This window comes from Eubalaena glacialis, chromosome 10 (assembly GCF_028564815.1).
Source record: "Eubalaena glacialis isolate mEubGla1 chromosome 10, mEubGla1.1.hap2.+ XY, whole genome shotgun sequence".
In the NCBI taxonomy this organism is placed as follows: Eukaryota; Metazoa; Chordata; class Mammalia; order Artiodactyla; family Balaenidae; genus Eubalaena; species Eubalaena glacialis.
Genome location: NC_083725.1, coordinates 117,680,070 through 117,707,108, shown reverse-complemented (window position 1 = coordinate 117,707,108; position 27,039 = coordinate 117,680,070). Strand labels below are relative to the sequence as shown.

At 56.4% G+C, this 27,039-nt stretch overlaps 1 protein-coding gene across 2 annotated transcripts in view; it reads right to left on the bottom strand.

Annotated features, from left to right (window-relative positions):
- Nucleotides 1-295: 295 nt before the first annotated feature.
- The window catches only part of LRP5 (LDL receptor related protein 5), a 109,819-nt gene continuing 83,075 nt past the window's right edge, over nucleotides 296-27,039 (bottom strand). The window contains exons 14-23 of one of the 2 annotated variants that reach the window (XM_061202176.1): nucleotides 22,152-22,360; nucleotides 20,561-20,751; nucleotides 19,676-19,885; nucleotides 16,779-16,904; nucleotides 12,935-13,171; nucleotides 10,917-11,057; nucleotides 8,963-9,199; nucleotides 8,557-8,696; nucleotides 2,413-2,510; nucleotides 296-702 (exon numbers count right to left, since the gene is read on the bottom strand). In XM_061202176.1, the coding sequence (XP_061058159.1) occupies nucleotides 441-702; nucleotides 2,413-2,510; nucleotides 8,557-8,696; nucleotides 8,963-9,199; nucleotides 10,917-11,057; nucleotides 12,935-13,171; nucleotides 16,779-16,904; nucleotides 19,676-19,885; nucleotides 20,561-20,751; nucleotides 22,152-22,360 (1,851 nt within the window). In that variant the 3' untranslated portion in view covers nucleotides 296-440. The remainder of the gene's footprint in view (nucleotides 703-2,412; nucleotides 2,511-8,556; nucleotides 8,697-8,962; nucleotides 9,200-10,916; nucleotides 11,058-12,934; nucleotides 13,172-16,778; nucleotides 16,905-19,675; nucleotides 19,886-20,560; nucleotides 20,752-22,151; nucleotides 22,361-27,039) is intronic. The other variant, XM_061202177.1, reaches the window with a different exon arrangement.

Genomic DNA, 27,039 nt, shown 5'->3' with positions numbered 1-27,039 from the left:
AGAGCATGAAATCAAGCATCAAGTCGTGGATGAGTCAGGCATCCACGAAGCTGACCCGCCCGCAGGCCTCTGCCCAGAGGTCTCACCCCTCCCTGTGGGAGCCTGATGGCAAGACGCCCATGCCCAGGAGGACAAGTGCACGACTCCGACAGCTGTCCAGGGAGGGCCAGAGGTCAGCGTTCACTCCGTGGGGACACTCAGCTCCAACACACACGGCATGAAAGAATGGCAATGATGTTTAAAAAAATTAGGTTTATAAATATTTTCTCCATTGTACAAAGTTTTCCCCGCCCAGCCCACCCCCCATCACTGTTCACATTTCTCATGTTTTTAAAATCCCAACTATATTTATTTTTTAAATCATAAAATATAATTTTTTCTTTGTTCATATTTAAAACTATTTACAGGGGCAGAGAGAGGCCAGGGTGGCCCGGCCGAGGTCAGGACGAGTCCGTGCAGGGGGACGGAGGGGGCGGGAAGAGGTGGAAATAGCTCCTCTCCGTGGCGGGCGATGGTGGGCAGCTGTCCTCCGCCGACAGGTACTGGCTGTGGGGTGTGGGCGGAGGCGGGTAGGGGTCTGAGTCCGAGTTCAAATCCAGGTAGTACTTGCTGGCCTTCCAGCGGCTGGCGCTGTAGTCACTGTCACACACGTCTGTGCTGCAGGGCGTCGTAGGGGGCGCCATGCCACGGATGATGTAGGGTCTGGAGGGGATACAGCAAGGGAAAGGGGACCTGGGTTCAGAGTGGCCCACATGCATGTCCACCTTTGGGCACTTGGGCCCCCCCGGCTATGTGGCCCCGCTGAGCCTCAACATCGCCACCTTTAAAGTGGGCGCACTGGCACCTACCCTGCAGGCTGCCAAGCCCAGGCCCTGACAAGGACTGCAGCCCCAGGCCAAGGTTGCCTTTACGGGGAACGAGGCCTCCAGAGGCTACCTGGCTGACCTTGGGCAACTTAACCTCTCTGAGCTTCAATTTCTCATTGACACAATGGGGAAGATGAAACAGTATCCATTTCAAAAGGAGCTTGTGAGGATTAAAATGAGATTCTGCCTGGAATGTGCTAGAAACAGCATCTGACACCAGAAAGTGGTCAACGACCGTTCCCCTTTCTACCATTACTGTAAATATTGGAGACCAGTTGGCCTCCCATCTTGATCTTGGAGATGTCTCCCGACCGTCCCCCGTGACATCGCCCTTTGGCCCGAGTCCAAGGTGGGGATCGTGGTATGTTTAAGAGCCACAGTGGGGCTCACAATGGGCGGGAAGGTGGAGCCAGCACCAAAAGGCCAGCGAGGGGCGCCTACACTGAGGAAGGTGCAGCAGCAAGATGTGCCTCGTGGAGCCCTGGGAGCAAGAAGGGACGCCCACAGACAGTGGGGAGGGCAGAGGTATTGGAGGGGGACCAAAACCAGGGCAGAAGGAGCGAAGCATGCAGTCGACTGGAGGCTGAGGGGCCTGGCCTGGCTGGTGTGGAGGCGACAGCTCTGGGGACACACTGAGGCACTGGGGAGCCCCCGCAGGTTCTTGAACAGGGCAGTGACCCAGTAAACGGCTGGGCCTCCCCGGAATCTGCATGGCTGCCCAGCTCCCCGGCCAGGCCCCGGAGTTCCCCAAACGGCCACCAGGTGGCAGGCGGTGCCGCGCCAGGAGGGTCCGCTGCTCCGGGAGGACCAAGGGCCTCCGCCACCCGCAAGCCCTGCTCTCTACACGGGGAGAGCCTGGTGGGGCCGACCCTCCACCTGCCCCATCAGGTAGCTCGCCCGGGGGTGGGGGTGGGGGTGGGGGCAGGGGCCCCAGCGCACCTGGTGGGCGGACCCTGTTGGCTGAGACCACCGGGTGAAGGTCAGCAGGTTCACCAAGCCCACCCCGGCTCCGACCCGCCCCTGGCCACAGGCCAGTAAACCCGGATCCCGTTTCTCCTCAACGCTCTCCAGCTGGCCGCTCCCCACCAAGGAGGGGGTCGTGCGACCCCTAAAGGGACAGCTGGGAGTGCAGGGTCGGGGCTGAGCAGGCCCGGGGGTTTCCTGGGCCCAAGCAGGCCCTCGCAGTGGGTAAGGGGGAAGGATCGCCCCATCAAGGGCCAGCCTCGCCTGCTCTCCCGCGGCTGTGGATTTGATGCTTCCCGGGACCGAGGTACCAAGGGGTGGTGCCCCACCGGGGTCCCAGCGCTGGATTCAGGCACAGAGCGCAGAGCCCTCCGGGGGGTGGGGCCAGCTGCGGTGGAGACCCCTGGGGGCGTCATTCAAGGCCACGTGTGGCCCGGCTTACAAAACACCCCCAGGGCTGCCACCCGTTGGCTCCGGATGGTTTCTGAACTCAGCACGCCCACTGGCACCCCGACCCCTCCACGCTTTCTCCCGCAGGAAATGGGGACCAGGCCCGGTACCGCGGGGCGCGGGGGCTCCGTACCTGTATGGCCTGGCGGTGGCGGGAATGCTGGAAGGGTAGAACACGTCCACGTTGTACAAGGAGGGGTCCGTGGCGGGGGACGGCGGCGGGTTCAGGATCTGAGGGGAGCCAAGCAAGGTCACACGGGCCCCGGAGCCGGCGGTCCCCACCGCCCACCGGCCACCCCCAACCGGCTGCCCTCCTCCCAGGGCCCCTCCTGGTCTGGGAAGGGGAAGGGGCAGCTGTGGCCCGAGGGTGGGCACAAGGAGGGGGAGAGCAGGGGGAGAGCCCGGCCCGCTGATCAGTGGTGACCCCAGGCCCGGGAGCTCCGCTGCGCGCTCAGTACCCCGACTCAGCCCCCCCTGCACCGTGCCACCAGCAGGGAAGGGTCCCTGCAGGCCCGGGCGTGTCCCCACACCACTGAGGCCACTGAGTGCCTCCCGAGGTTCCTCGGGGACTTTTCTGTCAACTCCCCTCTTTGGTCTTTTACTCCCCCATCTCCTCCCACGTGGTGCAAAGTCTAATCTCTATAATTCATTCCTTACTCCTAACACTCAGGGGACCCGCATCCCAGCGGGACCCCTGACAAGGCACAGGCACCACCACACGGAAGGAGGGGCCACAGCCCTGCTGCCCGCCCTCCCCACCCTCTCAGCAAATCAGGAAAGGGCACCCCATTCTCAAGGGACTATACTGCCCCCAAACTGTGATAATAAGTACACAACTCTTCCCCGTGAATGCGCCCTCCAGAGCCAGGCGGCACATGACCGGCCCCACAAGAGGGACAGAGGGACCTGGGGCCCAGACACCCGCGGGGTCTGCACCTTCCCCAGCAACCATCGCTGTCTGCGCCCCCCGCCCCTCCTCTGAGCTGTCCCTGCCAGGGCCACAGCCAGACCTGGGAGTCTGAGTGCCCTGAGGGACTGAATTCCCCCAGGTCCCTGGGGCGATGGAAAGGGCACGGCCTTCCCTCGCCAACCCCCCTTCGGCAGATGTGGGTTGAGTCCTGTTTTATCACCTCCCAGCTGCTCCCTGGTGAGGGACTTCGCCTCTTGAGGCCTCAGTATCCTCATTCCTAAAATGCAGCTAAGAAGATCCGCTTCCCGAGGCTGTCCTGACACTAGGTGAGTAACCTGCAAGACGTGCCCAGGCCCCTCCCCTGCCCTTCAGGAACTGCCCCTCTCCTTATTCTGCGGGGGAGGGCCCTCTTCAGCCCAAATAGCCAGCCTGCGGCTTCCTCAGGGTGTGACCCCAAAGCTGGGACGGCATGCCTGGGGGAAGAGGGTGCTGTTCAGAGAGGGGGCAGAAACCAGGCAGGGAAGCCCAGCAGAAGGGGCCTCCCCCAGCTGCTCCCACACCCCAGGCCTGTGGGCTCCTATTTCCGCATCTGCCCATGAGCTTGACTGGACCTGGCTTCTCTTCACTTCTGCCTCCAAGGAGAGCTCTGGGATCCTGCCCAAATCCCCTCCCCTGCTGCTGTCGATGCTACTTCCCGCAGGGCGTTGGGGAGGTGAAGGTCAAGGAAGAAGTCTCCCCAATACTACAGTGGGCATATTTCTAGCAAGTTCTGGTGCAGCACCTCGGCGACTTCTCGGTTACCTGGTGCGTGGGGGCTAGGGGCTCTTCCCCGCTCAGATCATCTGCTTTTCCTGCGTTCTAAAGAGTTCTCTTTACCTCTCACTGGCCAATTCCCTGCAATTCTAATCCCTGATAATAATTCTGTATATTGAACTCTCTCTCTTCAAATCACCATGTGACTTCTGCCTCCTGATTGGACCTCGACTAATAAAGGCCACCTTTTTTTTTTTTTTCTTTTGGCCGCATTGCTTGGCATGCGGGATCTTAGTTCCCCATCCAGGGATTGAACCTGTGCCCCCTGCAGTGGGAACTCGGATTCTTAACCACTGCACCACCAGGGAATTCCCTAAAGGCCGCCTGGTAGCCATCAGCACAGAAATAAAGTCAGATGCCTCCAGCCTCACTCAGTGCACCTAATTACATTCCAGGAGAATCAAAGTTAAATTTGATTCCAGGAGAATCAAAATTAAATACAAACACGAGGGACTTCCCTGGTGGCGCAGTGGTTAAGAATCTGCCTGCCAATGCAGGGGACACGGGTTCGTGCCCTGGTCCGGGAAGATCCCACATGCCGTGGAGCAACTAAGCCCGTGTGCTACAACTACTGAGCCTGCACTCTAGAACCCGCGAGCCACAACTACTGAGCCTGCGTGCTGCAACTACTGAAGCCCGTGCACCTAGAGCCTGTGCTCCGCAAAGAGAAGCCACCGCAATGAGAAGCCTGCGCACCGCGACGAACAGCAGCCCCCGCTCGCCGCAACTAGAGAAAGCCCGTGCGCAGCAACAAAGACCCAACGCAGCCAAAAGTTAGGAAAAAAAAAAAAAATACAAACACGAAACCTTGAGAACATTAAGAAAGAGAGCGTAGAAAGAAACTTTTTTATGAGAAGGGAAAGGCTTTCTGGGCATGACCAAAAACCCCCCAAACTCCCATAAAAGATGAATCATTTCATTGTATAAATGGCAAAACACAACATAAACCAAATCAAAAGACAGAAAGCTAGGAAAAACATTTTCAACCCTTATCCCAGGCTAATTTTCTTAATATATCTCTATATAAAGAGCCCTTACAAATAAATTTTAAAAATACCAACAACCCAATAGAAAAAGGACATAAACGCACCCATCTGAGAAAATAAAACTACAAAGGTTATTAAACGTACAAAAAGATCTTTAACATCATACGTAATAAGAGAAATGTAAATTTCAATTACACCACCATACCATTTTGACCCTAAACGGGACCTGAGGAGAGTGCGTTGGGAGGGACGGTCGTGCTGCTGTGGCCCTCTGCTGGCAGGAAGATGGACTGTCCCCTCGTGAGGGACCCTTGGCAAGAAAGGTCAAGACGACCAATACTCAGCCTTAGCTGCAGGGCATCTTCCTGCCGGCCCCTACCCAGGAGGGGAAATGAGGAAACCGCAGGAGTTCCGGGCATCGCTGTTAGGGTAACGAGATCCTGGGAATGACTGGACACCCACTGGTGTGGCCCAGCCGCACCCCAAAAAAGGGCACTGTCCAGTCACCAAGAGGGGGACAGCTCTGCCGGAGAAGCAAAACAAACTTCAGGGTGCAGGAGAGGCAGGGTAGGGGAGTGGTCAGCTTGGACAGAATGGCCCCAGGGAGGAGGGGGGCGGGTAGTCACCACTCAGTTCCTTGGCCTCATCTGCAAAACAGGAGGCCGATAGCGCCCCCTTCTGGAGTCGGGGTGATAACAGCACACGAAGAGTGTATTCCTCAGAAGTGCTGGGTAAAGGCCAGCTTTCACTGATCCTTGGTAGCAAAAAGCAAGGCTCAGAGAGGAGCTCCAGATGCTATCATGCAGGTTTTAAAAAGTACATATGAAACTACTCTGTATGACACTAAAATGGTGGATACATGTCATTACACATTTGTCCAAACCCACAGAATTATACACCACCAAGAGCGAACTCAAGATGTAAACCATGGACTCTGGGTGATGGTGACGTGTAGGTTCATGGACAGTAACGAGTGTCCCACTCTGGTGGGGGTGTTGATAAAGGGGGAGGAAGGGGGTTTGGGAAGCCTCCCTACCCTCCTCCCAATTTTGCTGTGAACCTAGAATTGCTAGATAGATAGACAGATAGGTAGACAAGTAGATAGATAAAAGTTGTCTTAAAATAAAAGTGCATATATAAAACTGGTAAACTGTGAATAAAGTCAAAGGGTATCATGTCAATGCCCTGATTATGCTACTGTACTATTGCTATAGACTGAATGTTTGTGTCCTCGCAAATTCACATGTTGAAACCTAATCCCCAACACGATGGTATTAGGAGGTGGGGCTTTGGGGATGTGATTAAGTCACGAGGGTGGAGCCCTCATAAATGGAATCAGTGCCCTTATAAAAGCAACCCCAGAGAGCTCCCTCACCCCTTCCACCATATACAGATAAGATGGCCACTACAGGGAGTTCCCTGGTGGCCTAGTGGTTAGGATTCCAGGCTTTCACTGCCGTGGCCCGGGTTCAACCCCCGGTCAGGGGACTGAGATCCTGTAAGCCTCGCAGTGAGAGAGAGAAGAAGAAAGAAAGGAAGGAAGGAAGGCAGGAAAGAAAGAAAGAAAAGAAAGAAAGAAAAGGAAGCAGGGGAAGACAACTTCTATGAACCAGGGACCGGGCCCAAACCTGCCAGAGCCTTGAGCTTGAGTTCCCAGCCTCCAGAACCGTGAGAAATAAATGTGTGTAGTTTAAGCTGCCCAGTCTATGGTATTTTTGTTAGAGCAGCATGAATGGGCTAAGACAACCATAGTTACGTAAGATGTTACCACTGGGGAAAATTGGTGAAAGGGAGATGGGACCTCTCTGTATTATTTCTTACAACTGCATATACATCTACAATTATCTCCAAAAAATAAAAAAATTACTCTCTTTGTTGGGAAAATAAAGTTCATACTCTTGTATACTCGCTTATGTACAGATTTCCTCTGGGAGGACACACAATAAAACTCACCACAGGATGTGCCTCCGGGGGAGGGGTGAGCTCCTGAGCAGATGAGGGCTGGGCCCTCTTTTCACTGTGCCCTTTGAATTCTGTACCACGAACATATATTACTGATTCAAACTAATGTAGTTAATTTTTAAATAGCTGGCTCCACGCAGGGGTTCTTTTGGGGATGATGAAATGTTCTAAATTTAACAATGGTGATGACTGCACAACTCTGTGAATATACTAAAAACCACCGAACTGTACACTGCAAGTGGGTGGGTGGATTGGATGGTATGTGAATTATATCTCAATAAAGCCGTTGAAAGAAATTGCTGGTGGTCAGTGTCATCTCTTGCTGTCAAATAAGATCTCCCCAGCTCCCAGCAGGGGCTGCGGATGGAGAAGCCAGTTTCCCGAGCATCCTGGCGTCTGCATGGGGGGGTCCAGGGGGCTGTCCTGGGGTAAGCTCAGTCTTACACGGGTTCCTGGTGCTTTCAGCTGGTTACATGGGACATCTGAAAGCCAGGTGACAGTAGCAGCAGGAAGGACAAAAGGTATGGTGGGGAGGAGTCTGAAACTCCAGGCTCCTGGCTCCTTGTTCCCTCTGCCCCTAAACACAGTCGGGCCCTGGAGCTCCCAGGAGATTTGGTTCTGATCCTGCCAACCCGAGATAATGACCCCTGCTGCCCCCCACTCCTTGATCCTGCCAGGTCAGGTGTGATAAGGAGGGGCAACACCCCGGATATGGGGGACACCCAGAAGGGCAGGAAGGCCCAGCCCCGGTGGGTGGGGCTCGCTGGCGACCCCCCAGAGAAAGCTCAAAGGGCTGTCTTCACATCAGAAGAGCATACCGTCACAGGAAGTCGGGTTTTGAAGAATTAAAAAGCACAGAACCATATAAAGTCAGAACCTGCTATGTATCCCTAGATTCACACCCATGCATCAAGCTTGCCCCAGTTACCCTAGGGCCACGCTTTGGAAATGGGGGTCTTTTCCAGCCTCGAGGAGAAGGGTCCCCCTCGGGATCCTGGTGTGGGGCTGGGATACTGGGGGCTTTGGCGCTTCACCCTCTGTATAATCATTTCATCCTAGGGTGTGGCTCAGCCTAGGGCCAGCCCCTCACCCCACTCAGGCTGCCGGAAGCTCCAGGGAGCATTTCAGCCACAATAGTCACCCCAGGAGTGCCTGTCCTTAGAAAACCATCCAGCTATTTTCTGGGAACCAGCAAGGCTGTGGGCGGGAAAATAGAGTGTTTCTGGCGGGGACGCTGAGGGGAAGCTCGCGTCCATCCAGACAGGCCCTGCCGATGGGGCGGGCCCAAGGAACCAGACAGCCACCCAGACAGGGAAACGCCCAACAGCAATCCCGGGAGGTGGGATTACGGCTGAGACTCCCACTTTTTAGAATTTTATGTGGCTTCCAGGTTATCCACAATGAACAGGGAGTACTCTTTTCTAAACAGAAAATGATGTTGAAGAGAAAAACTACAGGTCAGGACGGGGAGAAGAGTGAACGCCCCCACCGTTCTAAGTGGTGGAACAGCAAGTACTTCTCGAAATCCTGAGGTCACAGGACGTGCCTGCCCCTGGTGGGCAGGGTGGACCCTGAGCTGGCCAGGCCTCCTCCTGCCCCTACTCACCGGCGGGTACAGCGTGGCCTTGGTGCTGGACGAGCTGCTGGACGAGGCCCCGGTGACGTGGTTCCGGTCGTAGAGGGGCACCCCGGCTCGGCCCCCCATCAGGCTCACGGAGCTCATCATGGACTTGCTGCACGAAATGCCTGCGGGGAGCGGGTGGGGGAACGAGGCCAGTTAGGGGCAGGGGCGCCCCACGGCCACGGCGCACTCTCCCCAGCCCCGCTGCCCAGGAGACCCAGGTTCAGGTGAGGACGCCCTATGGGAGATGTGTCCCCGCCCAGCTGTCCCCGGGGGACGACTCAGGACACACCCCACGAGAACATCTCAGGTCAAGTCCAAAGGGCATTCCTGATGCACTCTCCCCATACCCCGCCCTGTCTGCCTCCGCACCGCCGCCCAGGGTCCTCACCTGTGAAGGGACCGTGCTGGGAGCCGCCGGGGGCGATGAAATTGAGGGGCACGTGGGGGGTCCCACTGACGTACTCATGCGGGAAGGGCCCGTTGGCCCCGGCGTAGCGCTGACACACCACGCGCTGGCACACAAAGTAGACCCCGCCCATGATGAAGAGCGAGAGGATGATGCCGATTACCGGCCCGATGGCGCTGCTGTGGGCCGGGCCGTCGTCCGAGGGCAGCTTGGTGATTTCTGCCAGAGCACGGGCAGGAAGCGACGGCGGACGTTAACGCAAAGGGAGCGGGCCTCCTGCGGGGCAGGCGCTGTGCGCCCTGGCGGCCGGCTCCCGCCCCGGCCCAGCGCCCGCCGACGGAGCCGCAGCACCCCCCGCACCCTCCTCCCCCTCCTCGGCCCGACTCAGCTCTGCCACGGCCCCCGGCCCCTCAGCAGCGGCCCCTCCGAAGCAGCCTCCTATTCATGCCCCTGACCCGGAGCTTCTCGGCTGGAAGCAGGCGCTGGGTCCTCCCACGTCCACGTCCCTAGTACAGCTGAGCCCGAGCACCAGGCGGCAGGAGGGGGCGGGGCGGGGAGACAGGACCACGCGGAGGGGCGGGGCTGACCCAGGCACCCAGGGCCCGGGGCCTCCCTCTGCGGGGCCTCCATCTGAGCCCCTCACGCCTGCCTGCCACAGAGGCCAGGAATCCTGAAGGCCCTAGGCAGGGAAAGCGTGAGCAGTGGAATGTGAAGGGCCTGGACGCCGGGGCCCAGTCAAACCCAAAAAGCCAGGAGCCAGCTCAGGGCTGCAAAGGTGCACCCAGGGCTCTCGGGCAGGGGCACTCCTGGGGCTTGCCCCACTATCAAAGCCACCTGCGGCATGGAGGGCATGTCTGGGCTCTAGACTCAACTCTGACAAAAGGACATTCACTTTCCCATCAGGGTGGCACGTTTCTGAGGGCAATCAACAACGTCCCCTCCGGCCGGCCAAAACCCAAAGGAAAGGGAGGAAAGCTGCTGGTTCCGGCGACGAGGCCTGACTATGGATAAATATCACCCCCAACGACTGGGGCCACGATCACATGGGAGCCTGAAGACAGACACTGTCACACTGGACACCTGCCCAGCAGAGGCGCGGGGCTCAGACCCCCCGGGGCTCCCACTGCTACCCTCTGGCCCCCAGACCACGCTCTTGAGATGGTAGCTGAGGGGACTGACCTGGGTTGATGTGAAGGTACAAAAGTGCTCAGTGAGTCCCTTGGGGACCCCTCCTTCTTCCCCATTCACAAGACGTCTCTATCCTGCAGTCAGAGCTCTCAGCCCCGGTCCCTCTGCAGTGAACGAAGTGGCCATATCCCCAAACACACAGACACATTCCCACTTCCTGTCTGGGAATCCAGCTCCCTTCCTGTCTGAATCAGACAGCCTTTCAAGAGCCAACGCTTCCAGGAAGCCTTCTCTGACTGCCCTGGTTTCACATTCTCTAGCCCCTGCATCCCTGGCCGTACAAGCTACGTCACTCAAGGAGCATGCAGCACGTGTGTGTGTGTGTGTGTGTGTGTGTGTACGTGTGTGCGTGGGCACACATCGCTCCTCCTCAGCCAGACAGCAGGCTGCCAGGGAATGGACCCACCCCCTACTCTGTCAGGGTGATCTTGTTGACAGATGCTGCTGAGTGAGGGCTCTGGGCAGAAGCATGCCGCCTTACACTCAGGCCTGGCCTGGCACATCTATGCCTTCTCTGTGCCTCTGTCCCAGCTGAAATGCCCCTTGGCTCACAATTTCCCCCTCCCCCTCCTCACAGCCGCCTCCACCTCCAGGAAGGCTTCCCTGACTCCCTACCGAGGCCAAATACTCCTGACCGCCCAGCCGCCTCAGTCCCCGCCATTTCCTCCCTCTAGACCCCACGGTCCTGTGACAGAACCCCAGCATAGGGCAACCCTCCAACCCCGCCCTCTGGGGGAAGCCAGCTCACCGCACATGAGCTCGTCGGAGCCGTCAACGCAGTCAGGAAAGGAATCGCACTGCTGCTTGATGAGGACGCACTGGCCGCTGGCGCACCGGAACTGGTTGGGCAGGCAGACGGCTGCAAGGAGGGGCCTTGCGTTCAGAGAGGCTGGAGGGCATGATGCAGCCAGGAGCACTAAGCAGATGACCACCACCGGTGCTCCCTGCCTCGCCACCCCAGACCCAACAACAGAGGTCTGGGCTCCAAATACAGAACAGACAAACGGACCCTTTCTAGGACCGGGTCGGGGCGTGGTCACAGCAAAGCCAGTCTTCACCCACCCCTCAAGGACCCCAGTTCCGAGGCCCATGCAATGCTGGGGGCGGGCTGGCAGGGAAGAGACCTCAACGACCCAGGGAGGGATTCATTCATCAGGTTCCTACCATGGGTCAGGCCCGCAAAGCACCAGGACTACCACGGCCCCTGTGCCCAGGTCCTCCCAGGTTACCAGGAAGGTGACAGCCAACTAGAGGACCACAAGGAGCCGGGCTCCTCGAGTGGGAGGGGCAGGGGACGGGGGATGCACCAGCAGAGCTCTGAGGGTCAGGAAGGGGGAGCAGAGCTCAACCGGGAAGGCAGAGGCGGGCCACGCAAGGAGGACGAGGAAGGCTGGGTACTGGCTGCTGCCTCTCTGCTGACCCGGAAAGGGCTATGGCCCCACGAGGAAGGCATCACCCGCCCCCAGTACTTGCCGTCTAAGCTCCCCACCCGCCCTGCCCCAGGCTCCCACTCTGGAAACCAGAGACAAGGAACCCTGTCCTTGCAATAAGTGGGCAGACCTGCTGGTAACCTAGCAGGAGAGGAGGCTTCTGAAACAGAGGGCGGAGCCCAGAGCCTCCACTAGGGCGTGCTGTTCTCCTGATGCTTCCTTTCTCCAGGAGAAACAGTCACAGCGGGAGGAGGGAGGGGACGGTCCCAAATCAGGGCTCCTGCCACCTGCTGAGATCTTGGCCACAAGACTGTGCTGGGGCCAAGGATGTAAGGCAGGGCTCAGCAAACTTTTCTGTAAAGAGCCAGATAGGTCTCTTTTGTAACTGCTCAACTCTGCTGTTTCCGTGCAAGACCAGTCAGAGACAATATGTAAATGAATGCGCCTGACTGTGTCCCAGTAAAACTGCATTTACCAAAATAGGTGGTGATCTGGATTTGGCCCTCAGGCCGCAGGTGCTCATCCCTGGTCTACAGTCTCCATCGAATTCAAAGGGGCTGTGAGCTGGAAAGACTTAACAACTGCGGCTTTAGAGAAACATGTGGGGAAATGACCCCCAGGCCTTCACCTTCCACAAAATGGCAGCTCATCATGAATGGGGACAGTAGACAGTGAACAGATAACATCTGAGTTATCCAAGAAGAGGACCGGTGGCTGTGGGGTGGCGGCCAGAACGACCCATTAGCAGCTCAGTGGCAGTCATGGGGCCGTGGTGCTGACGGTGTGCGGCAGGAACCAACCGAGCAGGTCGTTTTATGTAAGAAAAACTCAGAGGGAGCGCAGAGATTTGTTTCACTGTCACGGTCTAAAAGGAAGACCCTGCCAGTCAGCGTGGACCCAGGTTGACTAAGCAAACCTCTTTGTAACTCCTGGTTCGATGGGATACTAGAAACCCCCCAGATGCAAGCGTTATCCCCCAGACTGCTCGGTGGGGGACAGCACCGCCTTTTGGGATGGGGCTTAAGCAGGGTGTAAACCATGCAAATCCAGCTGACTACTGGACTTAACTTGGGTCTCTGTAAAATTCTTGACTGAGGGAGGGAAGGCAAGATAGACTCTCAGTCTGCCTTCAAGCCAAACTGCTTGGCGAGGCAGAGGGCAAGAGCCCTCAGTGGGCCTGCAACTAACATTCTCCCCTCCCAAGCGGAGGGGCCGCGGCAGCTTCGCTCCAGGCCAAGGCTTTATGTGTAGGCAGATGGAGCCCAAGCTCCAGGAGGGCGGAGGGCGGAGGGCGGAGGGCGGAGAGCGCGAGCCTCGGGGAGGGGCGGGGCCTCACCGTCGCAGCCCGCCTCGTCCGAGCGGTCCTGGCAGTCGGCCTCGCCGTCACAGCGCAGCCGCAGGTCCACGCACTGGCCCCGCGCACACGGGAACTGGGCGGCCGAGCACACCGGGCAGCCCTCCTCGTCGCTCTGGTCGTCACACTCCGGGAAGCCGTCACAGCGCCAGGCGCCAGGAATGCAGTCGATCTCCCCAGTGGCGCAGGCGAACTGGTCGGGGGAGCACGTAGGAGGCTCTGGGGAGGAGAGAGAGACCATCACCGGCCGCCCCGCTGGGCAAAAACTGGGCGAAACACCTCTGGGTTTCAAAGCGGGGAACACGCTCAATTCACAGGTGCTGTACCCGCACGGTCTCCACTGCCCTGCGTCCTGTCTGCGTCCCACCTCCAGCCCCCAGTGTGTGATGAAGCTGTCAATCCAGGCCCGTGTGCACGGCCTGGCTACAGGGGAGTGTCCACCGCACCCCCGCCGGAAATAGGAGGGTCAGAAAGTGGGTGGTCAGCACCCACACCTGTTACACATTTGGGGCAGCGGAGCCAGAACTCTTGGGTGGCCAGCGAGCCCACAGGCATGGCGGGGGGGGGGGCACCGGTGGAAGACCCAGGCACCTTGTTGAAGAGTGGGCTGAGGAAAGGCAGGTGGTGAGGATACCACAGCAGGGAGCAGAATGGATGAGGGCGGGGTTCAAAGGCTCCCTGGTGGAGGGAGTCGTGGAAGGGTGGTGAGCCGGGAGGGTGAAGGACAGGAGACCTGGGGCCACCTCCTACCAGGTGGCCATGGCAAGCCACTCCCCCCTCGGGGTCAACTTCCCCAGTGCAGGCCAAGAATGGGCCAGACGCACAGTAGCACTCAGTGAGTGGCACTGTCCTGGAGGCCGGGACACAGATGGGCACGGATGCCAGGGCACTGGCAGAGAGACGCAGGAGGAGCCCCTTGGCCCCAGGCTGCCCCCATTTCCCAGGGGGCCCGTCATCATCTCTTCCCTCCTCTGTCTGGAAAATCACAGAAAACTGAGCCCCATTAATTGGCCCAAACTTCGTTTTAACCTTTACCAACAGTCCTCAATACCCTTGAAATCTGATTAAGGAAAAAGGTATCGGGAGTTCTCTGGCGGTCCAGTGGTTAGGACTTGGCACTTTCACTGCCGTGGCCTGGGTTCAATCCCTGTACTAAGGTACACAAGCCACGCAGCACGGTCAAAAAAACAAAAAAAGATATCAATTTCACAAAAGTATTGATTTCAAGATGTACTAAGCCTTTCAACATTTGGAACCCATATGCCTCCCCCATAACTGCGGGGTCCACACTGGGCTGAACAGGGATGTGAGATGGGGGAGGAGATGTGAGCAAAAATGAACACAAGGCCGCTGTTCCCACTGGGCTCGGCCACAGAGGACAGCCGGGGACAAAGGAGCCAACGACGGATGTGTGCACACTGAGCCACCAACAGAGAACACAGGGATGCTGGCCACGGAAAGGCGCATGTGGACAGTGGCCGAGGCCCCGCTCCTGGACTCCAGCCTCCCACAGCCCAGCAGGAAGAAGAGGGTCCATGTGGGGCAGGCTCTGATTCCCCGCAGGGCCCCCAGTCCTGGCAGCAGCGGCCGGAGAGCGAGGACGGGACAGGATGGGGGTTGCACAGACCTGGGGTTGAACCCAGGCTCCCCCAGCAGTTGTGCAACCCGAGGACCCCCCAACCTCCCAGAGCCTCCATCTCCTCGTCCCTAAAACAGAAGCAGCCACCCTCCATCACAGGCTCCTCGCGGGAGTAACGAAGACAGCGGAGAAAGCACGCGCGCGCGCATGTGTGAGCGAGTATGTGCGCATGCGCGAGCGAGTATGTGCGCATGCGTGGTGCCTGGTTCGGTAACGTGCGCGTGCGCAGCATTGGCAGTGGCGCTGCTCTGCCAGTGCACGAGGCACGAGGGTCCATGGCACCTCCTGGGAACCTCAGTCAGCCCTTATCCTCCTGTGAGCCCCCAGAGAAGAGGCCAGGGAAGAACGGAGATGGGGACACAGCAAATACAGGCCTCTTAGGCCGTGAGGAAGGGCCTGGCATCCTCAAGTCTGAGGGCCAAAGCCCGGGGGCGGGTGACAGAGGGATGCGTCCTCCCCTGGGGAAGCCCAGGGCTGGGGTCCCAGGGAGAGCTTAGTGCCCTGTGCAGCTCCCTCCCCGGCCCCGTCTCCTCCAGGGCAGCCTGGACGTCTGTGGGACCTGCACAGCCACTCAGGCCACAAAGCCATGTGGGCCCTGGGGCCAGAACTCAGAAAAAAGCCACCAGGAAGCTCAGGAGGGTCAAGGTGGCCCCCACCAGGGGATAGTCATGAAATATCCCCTCTGTTCTTGGCCAAGCTCTCTGGGGTTCACAGTGTGAGGTAGGGCAGGAGAAAGCTCCAGAAGGACAGGCCCATGGTCCTGCTTCCTGAGATGTGCTGAGCGTATGCCATGTGTGGGACACAGCGTGGAGGTCATGGGGGTGAGGATAAGAAGAAAAGGGACAGGGTAAAGACCGGCCCCCAGGAGCTCAGAGGAGGAGGGGAGAAGAGAGGAACACAGAAACAGCACAGCCAAGGTCACATGGGGGACCTGCAGGAAGAGGAGAGGAAGTCCTGGGGATTGGGTTTCATCATAGTGACAATGACAATTATTCCTTTTTATTACTACTGCCATTCTCACAACTAATAGCAGCTGGCATTCCTGTGTGCCATGTGTCAGGGACCATGCAAAGTACTCTGTTACTTAATAACAACCCCATCAAGTAAGTGCTCTCAACTTCTCTATTTCACAGAGAAGGAAGTGGAGGCTCAGAGAGGTAAGTGACCAGCCCAGGGTCACTCAGCTGGGAAGTGGCAAAGCTGGGATTTGAACCCAGGTCCGTCTGACACTAAAGCTTACATTCTTGACCACTCCCTGTGCAACCTTAGGGAAGAAGAGGATCAAGGGTAGAAGGCGGAGAAAAGACAGAACTACTAAAAAATTAGACAACCCCACTATTGGAGACTTCAACACCTCCATCAGTAACTGACAGCACAAGCAGTCAGGAAGGATACAGACGACCTGAACAGCACTATCCATCAACTGGATCTAACCAACATTTATAGGACACTCCACCAGCAACATCAGATGACACATCTTCTCAAGCTCACATGGAATATTCACCAAGGTAGACCACATGCTGGGGCATAAAACATACCTGAACAAAGTTAAAAGGATAGAAATCATACAAAGCATATGCCGTGTGTGAGACACAGCGTGGAGGTCATGGGGGTGAGGATGAGAAGAAAAGGGACAGGGTAAAGACCGGCCCCCAGGAGCTCAGAGGAGGAGGGGGAGTATGTGCACATACTCGCTCACACACGCGTGTGCGCATGCTTTCTCCGCTGTCTTCATTACTCCCGTGAGGAGCCTGTGATGGAGGATGGCTGCTTCTGTTTTAGGGACGAGGAGATGGAAATTAATTCCACATTAATTTAATGGAATTAAACTAGAAATCAATAACAGAAAGATGGCTGGAAAATTCCCAACCATTTGGAAATTACACAACACACTTCTAAATAACGCAAGGGCCAAAGAATTATTGAGAACAATTTAAAAATATTTTAACTAACTGAAAATGAAAATGCAATTTATCAAAATTTGTGGGATGCAGCAAAACCAGTGCTTAGAGGGAAATTCATAGCCCTGAAATGCATATATTAGAAAAGAGGACAAAGAGACAGTCTGCTTGGGATACTGGATGCCACAGGGACTATGTATTAAAAGACTGCCAGGCAGCAACCTGGCAGGCAGAGAATCAGGTCCCTGTTCAATGTCCCAACAGAAAGTGCTGAGGTCACACCTACCACCACAAGTCAACAGGTTCTGCAGGAGCACGAGGTGGACTGGGCATGAGCACCGTGGCGTCCCGTCACCCTTGGCAATGCAGATGTGGGAACAGCCGCCATTGTCCCGGGCACAAGGGTGGGCTGCTGTGGAGAGAAAAGAGGGAGGGGGTCGGGCTCTGCCTCCTACCTCAGGACTGTGGCCTAGAGGATGGAGGGGATGAATGCCAGGCAAGAACTCACAAGAACCGGCACTCCAACAGGAGTGTGGTAGATCCTCACACTTAATTCTTAGGGCAGCCTATGGAGCCTGTTTCTATTGACACCGCGTTTTGCAGATGAGGAAACGGAGGCCAAAAGCACTTATAGAACTTTCCCTACATCATACCCCAGCCTGTCTGCACCAGCTCCCACTGTGCCCACTACCGTCATGCTACACTGCCCGCCTGTGTGTCTGTCTCTCATGGTGTAGTGGGCTGAGTGGTGGCCCCCCAAAAGATATGCCCACGTCCTAATGCCTGGAATCTGTGAATGTGACCTTATTTGGGAAAAGGGTCTTTGCAAATGACGTAATCACGTTAAGGATCTTGAGATGGGGTCTAATTCTGAATTGTCTGTGTGGTCCCTAAATGCAGACAAATGTCCTTATAAGAGACGACATAAGAGGTGAAGGCAGGGGAGAAGGTCATGTGATGACAAAGGCAGAGACTGCAATGATGCAGCCACAAGGAACACCGGCAACCACAGGAAGTGGGAGGGGCAAAGTACCATCCCCTCCTCCTCCTCCCCACCCCCCACCTCCAGCCTCCAGAGGGAGCACAGCCTTGCAGACACCTTGATTTTGGATTTCTCCAGAACTGTGAGAGAATACATTTCTGTTGCTTTAAGTCACCCAATTTGTGGTGACTTGTTATAGCAGCTGCAGGAAACTAATACACATGGAAATTAAAATAATAAGGGTGTTGAACCCTGGGGAACTTGAATATTTCAATTCAGTTAACTTCATGTGCCCAACACCTTGACAATGGTTAGGAGGCTGGGCGGGTGGCTGACCTCCCTCAGGTGAGAGGAAATGGCACAAAGCACTCTGCTCCTCACCCAGACCCCCAAAGACAAATCATAGTTTTTCCTCCTCAACCTTGAGGATTAGGTGTTTTTAAAATGACAGAGTCATGGTTTAGAGCAGGGTCAGCAAACTTTTTCCATAAAGAATCAGAAAGCAAATAATTTTGGTTTCATGGGCTAGGCCACCTATCTATCTAGGTGACCATGACTCCTGGTCGGCCAGCCGCAAAGCAAAGGTGGCCAGGATGACACAGACCTACGGGCTGTAGAGTGCCACCCCTGGTTTATAGTTTAGTTGTGGGATCTTGTGGGGAGGCAGGATGGGTGGCCCACGTCCCAAATCAACACGGCAGAGCTCACCCAAAGACTTCCTGCCCTCACCCAAAACAAGGAGCCTCTCCATGTCACCCTAGACCCCACACATTAGCACTCATGGACACGTCCTGGTCTCCAACCTCAAATCTGCTCACTGAACGTCTCCTGGCCCTTCCAGCCCCTCGGTTCCAAGGAGCTACCGGTCCATGAGCCTGGCTTTCTGCCGACACCAGCAGGCAGTGGGTCTCGACATTTGTGGGCTCAGCATTCACCATTCTGACCATCTGCCAGCAACAACCAGGAATCGGGACTTGGCTGAGGATGGTGTAAGGGGCCAGGTGAACACAGGCGTTCTAACCCATAAGCATGGGTGCCTCAGTTATCCGGAAGCTAGTTCCTGGTGACTTCACTTATCCAGGATCCAGCTGATTACCCACAAGGACAGAACCCACCGCCCAGCAGTCAACACAGAAGTGACTGATTCAGAGGTCATGCCCCTCATCCTGAGCAGGGAGCCCAACAGAAAAAAAATCCCAGTGGCTACAATGTGGGCTCTGGCCTCAAATCCAAGCCCCATCAGGTTTATTGGCTAGGTGACAGGGGGAAGTAATATCCTTTCCGAGCCCTACTTTCCTCAGCTGTAAAATAGAATTATTGTGAAATAACACATAGAATGTAATAATATACTGAGCACGGGACCTGGGGTGCAGAACAGTCAACACGTGATGTGGCCGAGGCAGGAGGCCAATAGTAATGGGCTGGGGTGAGGCTGGTGGGGCAGCCCCCGGGGCCTTGAAGGCGGCCAGACCGTGGGCATCACAGGACAAGGACGGTGATGGCTCTGCTCACCCAGATGGCAGCCCAGGTGTATTTACTGAATGAAGAGAGAAAAGCGAGAAGACAGAGGGAGAGGTAGACACTTCACACACACACACACACCCCTCCATATCCACATATAGCCACATACGGAGGCGGGTAGAGGAACCAGAGGTCCCAGTTACCGACGTCGTCCCTTTCCCAGGCCCCTGGGCACAGCCAGACTGTGGTAGGCAGAATCCTAAAATGCCCCCTAAATATCCTGCCCTACTCCCCAGCTGGGGAGGATGTGATGAGCTATTACGCCCGTGGTTTTGTTACCTTACTCGGCAGAAGGGATTTACAGATATAATTAAGGTTACTAATCAGTTGATTTGGAGTCAATCGAAAGGGAGACTAATCTAAAACTGGGCCAAATCTAATCGCAAGCCCTTGGAAAGCAGAGTGGGTTCCAGCTGGTAGAAAAGGAAGTCAGAGAGGTTCGGTCTGTTGCTGATGGGGCGAGGGCCTGAGGGTGGCCTCCGGGAGCCGAGAGTAGACTTGGCCAACAGTCAGAAAGAAAAGAGGATCTCAGTCCTACAACTCTCACACTGGCCTGTCCCCCTGCCTTTTTCCAAGGGGGCCAGTTCAGGGGCCGCTGTGCTCTGTGAAGAGGCCCACCCTCCCCTCGGCGGCGTCTGCACACACCGCTGCCTGCTGCCCGCTGCCCACCCGCCACGTACAGAACTCCTCCAGGCTGATGTCCTCCACGGCGTGGATGCCGGTCAGGTGGGCGACACGGCCCTGGACTCGTGTCCGCGCATCCCCTGTGGTCTTGTCCACGCGTTCAATCATCTGCTGCTGGCGGTCGATCCAGTAGAGGTGCCTGCCCAGCACAGTCAGGCCCACAGGCTGCACGATGTTGGCATCCTCCAGGGTCAGGCGGTTGGCCCCTGCAAGAGGGAGGCGCTCCCCCTGAGTGGCGGCTGACCCCTAGAGCTCGGCCCACGCTTGCCTTGGGAGAAGGGTGGGCTGCCGGGAGCCTGGGGGACACCGGGCTCTGGCCAGGGCTGGAGGCTGGGGCACGTTCCCTGGAATCAGGCAGATCTGAGACCACCTCTCGGACAGCCCTGCTTCTACCTGGGCTGCCCTTCGACCAGGGCCATGGCCCCAGTCGCTGGCCCCCTGCAAGCACGGTGCCTCCCCTGCCCCCAGCCCACCCCAACTTCCGGAAGAAAAGCCCCTTTAAGCACTGATTCTCACTCCTCTCTGGCCCAGGGGCCTCCCGGACTAAGGCGGCCACGGCAGAGTAGCTGAGCGCATGGGCGCTGGAGGCAGAGCGGTCGGACTCCTGTTCCACCCGACGCTGGGGGCCCCGCACAGCTGGCTCACCCTCTCTGAGCCTCATCGGCCCCTGCCACCTGGGGATCATTTGGGACCCACATCCTGGAACGCGGCGGGGGGACTATACGTGGTGAAGCCCCAGCCCAGTGCCTGCTCGCAGTAGGTCCCCGACAAACGTGGCGGCTGCTATGCCATGACTGATGACCAGGACGGCGGGCATCCTGGCGGGTCAGACGTGGTGGCTGCCGAGGGACCGATCCTTGGGGAGGCTCCAGGGCGCGTACCTGACAGGTCGCAGCTTTCAATGCGCTTCAGGTCGGCGTCCACCCAGAAGAGCTTGCCCAGCATGTTGTCCACCACGAGGGCCACGGGGCGGATGAGGCCCGTGGTGAAGAGGACCTCACGCTCGGTGCCGTCCAGGGCCGCGCGCTCTATCTTGGCTGCTCGGTCCTGCATGTTAGTGAAGTACAGGTACCTGCGAGAGAACAGCAGGTGAAGGACGGGTGCTGCGTCCGCTACGTCCTCGGCAAAGCACCAGAGAGACCGGCCCCAGACCCTGCGGGCACCCAGCGGGGCTTCGGAAAGTGACCAGTCATATGACCCCAGCCTCTAGGGCCTGGACCTGGAGCTGAAAGGTCATGCCCTGGAGGGGCTGGAAAATGTCCCCAAGACCTCACGTCTACCTGGAACCTCGGAATATGACCTTATTTGGAAACAAGGTCTTTGCAGATGTAACTAATGATCAAGATGAGGCCGCCCCGGTTAGGGTGGGCCCTCAACCAGTGAGAGTGGCCTCAAGAGAGAGAAGAGGCCACACGGACACAGAGAGAAGCCCACGTGAAGACGGAGGCAGAGTGGAGGTGCGCGGCCACAAGCCCAGGAGCACGTGGGGCCCCCGAAGCTGAGAAGCAGGAAGCAACCTCCCCTAGAGACTCCAGTGGGAGCACGGCCCTGCCGCCCGCCCCTGGAACCGCGAGGGAATAAACCTCCGTGTTTTAAGCCCCCAGTCTGTGGTCACTTGCGGCAGCCCCCGGGACTAGTACACGCCCCCTCCCTTGATTCCTAAAGAACCGCCTTCAGTAACTGAGCCCCCGGGTGCTGCAGGGCTGGTACTCCCCGCTCTCCTCACAAGGAAACTGAATCCCTGGGAGGTCACGTCACCTGCCTGAGGTCACACAGACAGTAGGTGACAGAGTCGGGATTTGAACCCAGGTCTGCCTGGCCGTCCCCGGGCACAAGCTCCAGCACACGGTGCCTCGATGGGTCTGATTCCCGCCCTGAACGGCAGCCCCACAGGTACCTGAGGTGGTCACCATGCTCCTGCCTTGCACCCCCAAACCCTCCCCGATTGGCTTTATTTCCCAATCTCATGTCATGTGGTTTTGGCCCCCTCACCCCCCCGCCCTGGTCCTTCCCTTTGGGACCCTCCACATCTGTCAACGTGTCTCAGGTGCTCTCCCACCTACCAGAGAACCTGAGGGCCCATCAGGGAGCTTCAGGGAAGGAAGAAGCTCCCAGTCAGGTAGTGACCTCCCCTAGGCAAGTGAATAACCCGCCACCACGTGGGACGCTTTGGAAGGGATGGTTGAATAGGGTTCAAGTTTGGTGGGATGGCACCAAACCTATGAATCACATCCTGCCTGTGTCTCTCAGCAAAGCCCTCACCCCTGCACAGGCTTTCAGTGCAGGCCATCCCTGGGCGTCTCTGCCTCCCTGCCACGCCTGGGAATGAGCTGGTGTCTCCCTGCAGCACCCCGGCTGTGGATGGGGGTGTCGGGGGTGGAAGACCCCTCCCGGCCCGAGAGGCCGGCATTCACGGGAGGGGCTCGTGGCACGCCCCAGCGGGTGCAGCACCCCACCCGCGCGGCCCCGCACCCTCGCTCGGCGTTGACGACGATCGCCCTCGGCTTGTCGCGGTCCCCGCGGAGCACCACGCCCATGGCATCCCCGTTCAGCCGGTGGACGTTGATGGTGTCGGTGGCCTCGCACGTCCAAAACAGCGTCCGGCTGTAGACGTCAACGCTGAGGTCGTGCGGCTGCCTGTCCGGGTTCTGGTTTTGGCTCGGAGAGGTCAAAACGAAGGGCTGGAGGGCGGTAAGAAACGAGCACCGGCTAAAGTCACGGCGGGGAGGGCAGAGGCCTGTGCCCGAGTGCAGAGCAAATGTCAAAACCCCAACCGTGTCTGGGAACCTCTCCTTTCAAACCAGCTCTTGCCCACACATCCGCCTGAGAGTGAAGCTGATCCCTCCAGCAGCCTCCAGGAGAGCTCTCGCCCACGGGCTCCGATGCCAGGCCCCGCCACCAGTGACGGCACCGGACCCGGCTGCCTGGTAGCCACCCCACCCGGGCTGGGCGGCCTGCGCGCGCACGTACAGAGGGACCGCCCAGCAGCTGAGCGGTCAGCCCAGGATCACAGGCCCCCGGCTCAAGACATCTTCTCACTTCTTGTTTCCTTAGACTCAGACTTTTGGATTAAGGCCCTCAAATCTTTTTTCCTTCCCTTGGATTCTTTTTTTTTTTTTTTTTTTAAACATCTTTATTGGAGTATAATTGCTTTACAATGGTGGGTTAGTTTCTGCTGTATAACAAAGTGAGTCAGCTATACGTATACACGTATCCCCATATCCCCTCCCTCTTGCGTCTCCCTCCCACCCTCCCTATCTCACCCCTCTAGGTGGTCACAAAGCACCGAGCTGATCTCCCTGTGCTATGTGGCTGCTTCCCACTAGCTATCTGTTTTACATTTGGTAGTGTATATATGTCCATGCCACTCTCCCACTTCGTCCCAGCTTACCCTTCCCCCTCCCCGTGTCCTCAAGTCCATTCTCTACGTCTGCGTCTTTATTCCTGTCCTGCCCCTAGGTTCTTCATAACCATTTTATTTTTATTTTTTTAGATTCCATATATACGTGTTAGCATACAGTATTTGTTTTTCTCTTTCTGACTTACTTCACTCTGTATGACAGTCTCTAGGTCCATCCACCTCACTACAAATAACTCAATTTCGTTTCTTTTTATGGCTGAGTAATATTCCATTGTATATATGTGCCGCATCTTCTTTATCCATTCATCTGTCGATGAACACTTAGGTTGCTTCCATGTCCTGACTACTGTAAACACACCTGCAATGAACATTGTGGTACATGACGCTTTCTGAATTATGGTTTTCTCAGGGTATATGCCCAGTAGTGGGATTGCTGGGTCGTATGGTAGTTCTGTTTTTAGTTTTTTAAGGAACCTCCATACTGTTCTCCATAGTGAAGGCCCTCAAATCTTATTGCTTTTTAAATTTAGGGTGCCAGGACAATAGGTGTTCAGCACAGAGGTCCACCTCTCACAGCCTCTTCCCTGAGGGAGACAGGCCAGGGGTTCAAGGCCAGGTGAGGGTGCAGGGCTGCCCCGCAGCGCATACCGGGAGCCCAGGGGCAGCACGTGCCCCTCGCGGGGTCTGTTCTCCCCCTCACACTCCCTGCGGGTCTCCACCCCGAGCCTCTCCCGGGAGCGCTGCCGGACTCCATGCCGTCTACTGCCTCTCAGGGATGAGCCCTGGCTTTTGGAGCCACCGACAGAGAATCCCTTTAAAGGGGACCTTGTTTCATGAACTGATGCAGGAGAAGGAGAGCGCCCAGAGCTTCCCTCACTTCCCTCACAGGCTAGAGGCCGACTCCCTGGTGGATCTGGTCCCCTTGGGTTCTCAGATGACCTGACCTGGTGCAAAGGGGCTTCCCAAGCTCCTGGGCTGCTGCCACCAACAGTTTGGATGAAAAGTTCCTCCTCTGAGAAGGGAATCATCTTTAGATGATGTTCTGATCACAGCTCATTGCAGACCCTCTTAATATACCTCTTTTCAGCAGTCAATAAAACAAGAAATCTCCTGGTGGTCAAGAGGGGGCTTGCAGCCAAAAAGAAGCCCCATTCCCCAGGCCCAGCCTCTTGGACTCAGCTGGAGAGAAACCCCCCGCCCCCAAACACGCACACAGCAGCCTCTGGTCCCGCCCTGCTGGGCAGCCAGAAGCACGTCACTCGCATCTCTGCAGGTAACAACATCCACACCCCCGGGAGCTGCGGGCCCTAGGAGCCAGGCGTCAACTCCAGCCGGCACATTCCTTTCCCAAGAGCCACAGAGCTCTCTGGCCAAAGACCACAGCGCAGTGCAGCCGACGGCCTGGGAGTAAAGCAGGATTCCAGCTAGCTCTGGCCAGAGTCAGGCTCCCTGTGGAGGGTGGCGTGTGGGAGCCGGGCACACACTCATCGGAACAACCAGCTGAGAAAAAAGTGCATGCTGTAACAACACACCACCCACGTCCCTCCCCAGGCACACAGGAACGAGGAGATAAACTTTACACGGCTGGCCGCTTTTATAAAACCCAAACTCCAATTTTACCATAAGGAACAGCACTAATGCCTGTGCAAAAAATCTTAGCAGAATCCAATTCAACGTCACAATCCACACCCCGCCCCCTCACCAGTACAAAGTGGTACTTAACCAAGTGGGAAAGTCTGCAGCAACGGCTCACGGGAGGATGCAACCCCAGGGTCCACTGATGGATGGACGGAGAAGCAAAATGTCCTCTATACAGACAATGGAGTGTTATTCAGTCGTAAAGAGGAAGAAAATTCTGATACCTCCTATGATGTGGATGAACCTTGAGGACATTGTGCTAAGTGAAATAGGCCAGTCACAAAAGGACAAAAACTGGGTGATTCTACTTATAGAAAGTACTTAGTGCTGTCAAATTCATAGAGACAGAAGGCAGGATGGTGGGCGCCAGGGACTGGGGGTATGGGGGGGATGGAGAGTTAGTGTTTAATGGGGGCAGAGTTTCCTCTGGAGATGGATGGTGGTGATGGCTGTACAACAATATCAATGTACTTAATGCCATGGAGCTGTACACTTAAAAATGGTTAAAATGGTCCATTTTATGTAACGTATATTTACCACAATAAAAGAATAAAAAATTAGGGCTTCCCTGGTGGCGCAGTGGTTGAGAATCTGCCTGCCAATGCAGGGGACACGGGTTCGAGCCCTGGTCTGGGAAGATCCCACATGCCGCAGAGCAACTAGGCCCGTGCGCCACAACTACTGGGCCTGCGCGTCTGGAGCCTGTGCTCCGCAACGAGAGGCCGTGACAGTGAGAGGCCCACGCACCGCGATGAAGAGCGGCCCCCGCTCACCGCAACTAGAGAAAGCCCACGCACAGAAACAAAGACCCAACACAGCCAAAAATAAATAAATAAATAAATAAATAAATAAAATTTAAAAAAAAAAAGAATAAAATATTAGATAGAAAAACGACAGCTGAGTAGATGATAACTAAGAATACCATCCTTGGAGGTGGGGTGGTACCCCTAATAATCAAAGCCACCAGAGGGTGGAGTTTAGCAAGAGACACAGGAAGGGAAATGAATATTTTCCAGATTAAGTGTTCCTAAAAGGGTTTTTTCTTCAAAGTCTTCCCCCACTTCTGCCGGACACCATAAAAGAATGCAAAAGAACGCCTCTCCATGGGACTTTAAGGCAATTTGCGCCCATCAACTTTCTCAGCAGGAAGCCATGGTCCATCAATTAACACTTCCTGTTCTCCAAAGGACTCAAAGTGACTGTCACCTGCGCCCAGGGTGGGATGAAAGAAATCCATTCCCACCATTTCCACCAGGCTCTGCTCCCACAGAGATGATGATCACAGCTGCTCGGCACAGCTGGGGCTTTTACCATCAACCAAGGACACACATGTCAAAGGATGACTTGTTAACTTTACATCGTGGGATGCTCGGCATCGGGCACAGCTGGGGCTTTTACCATCAACCAAGGACACACATGTCAAAGGATGACTTGTTAACTTTACATCGTGGGAGGATGAAGTATTTTGTCGAAAGTGAGGCCCAGTCGTACAGGCAGCAATGGCACCCAGGTCAGGGTAGGGAAGAGAAACACCTACATTACAGACACGAAAATCTTCTGAAAATCTCCACTCACAAGCATCTGCATCGCTGTTGTAACAGTATCAAGATTTCACCACGATGACGTAAGCTGTTACACTGACCACTCGATTGAGAAAGAGACCATTGGGTTCTGTAGCTTTTGTGAAAGGAGTCTTTAGAAACTGGCATGACCAGCCAGGCACGTCCTACTGGAATTCTGGCCACAGTTCCCTGTCACATGGCTGGATACGCCAGGTCTGCCCCGAGGCCGCAGTGACAATGTCCTTCCTGGCATGGGTCACAAACACCTAACACAGAAAAGTAGTCAGTTCTGCTAGACTCACGTTTGGAAAACATGTATTCGTCCCCATGCAGTGATGTATCAGGGACAATTTGAGCAGAGAGCAGGTTTCGCATTCGCTTTGCACAACTGCACCCAGGAGACACACTAGGCAAGTGTAGAGGACACAGCAGCGCCGCACCGAGCAGGGGCCCACAAACACACGTGCCTCCAGCGACCCCCAGCCCCCGTGCACTGGGAGCCACGCCATCCACGCTGGGGTTACAACGGTATGTCCCCTCTCAGACAACCCTCCTTCCAGCGTTCCACAAAAACCCACAAGCTGCAACCCTCCGACCCCCATGTCCTCCGCCAACTTCAGGTCTTTTCAACGTCAAGAGCCATATCTGCTGGAGCATTTATGTACCGAACCATTTAACATTCGAAGGACAGTGCCCCTGTATTGCCAGGTTCCTCTCTTTTTTTCCGTTTGTCACTGATGGCCTTTTGAGTGCTGCACACCTAGCCCCCTTTCCCCCATCAGCCCTGTGGTCTGTACTG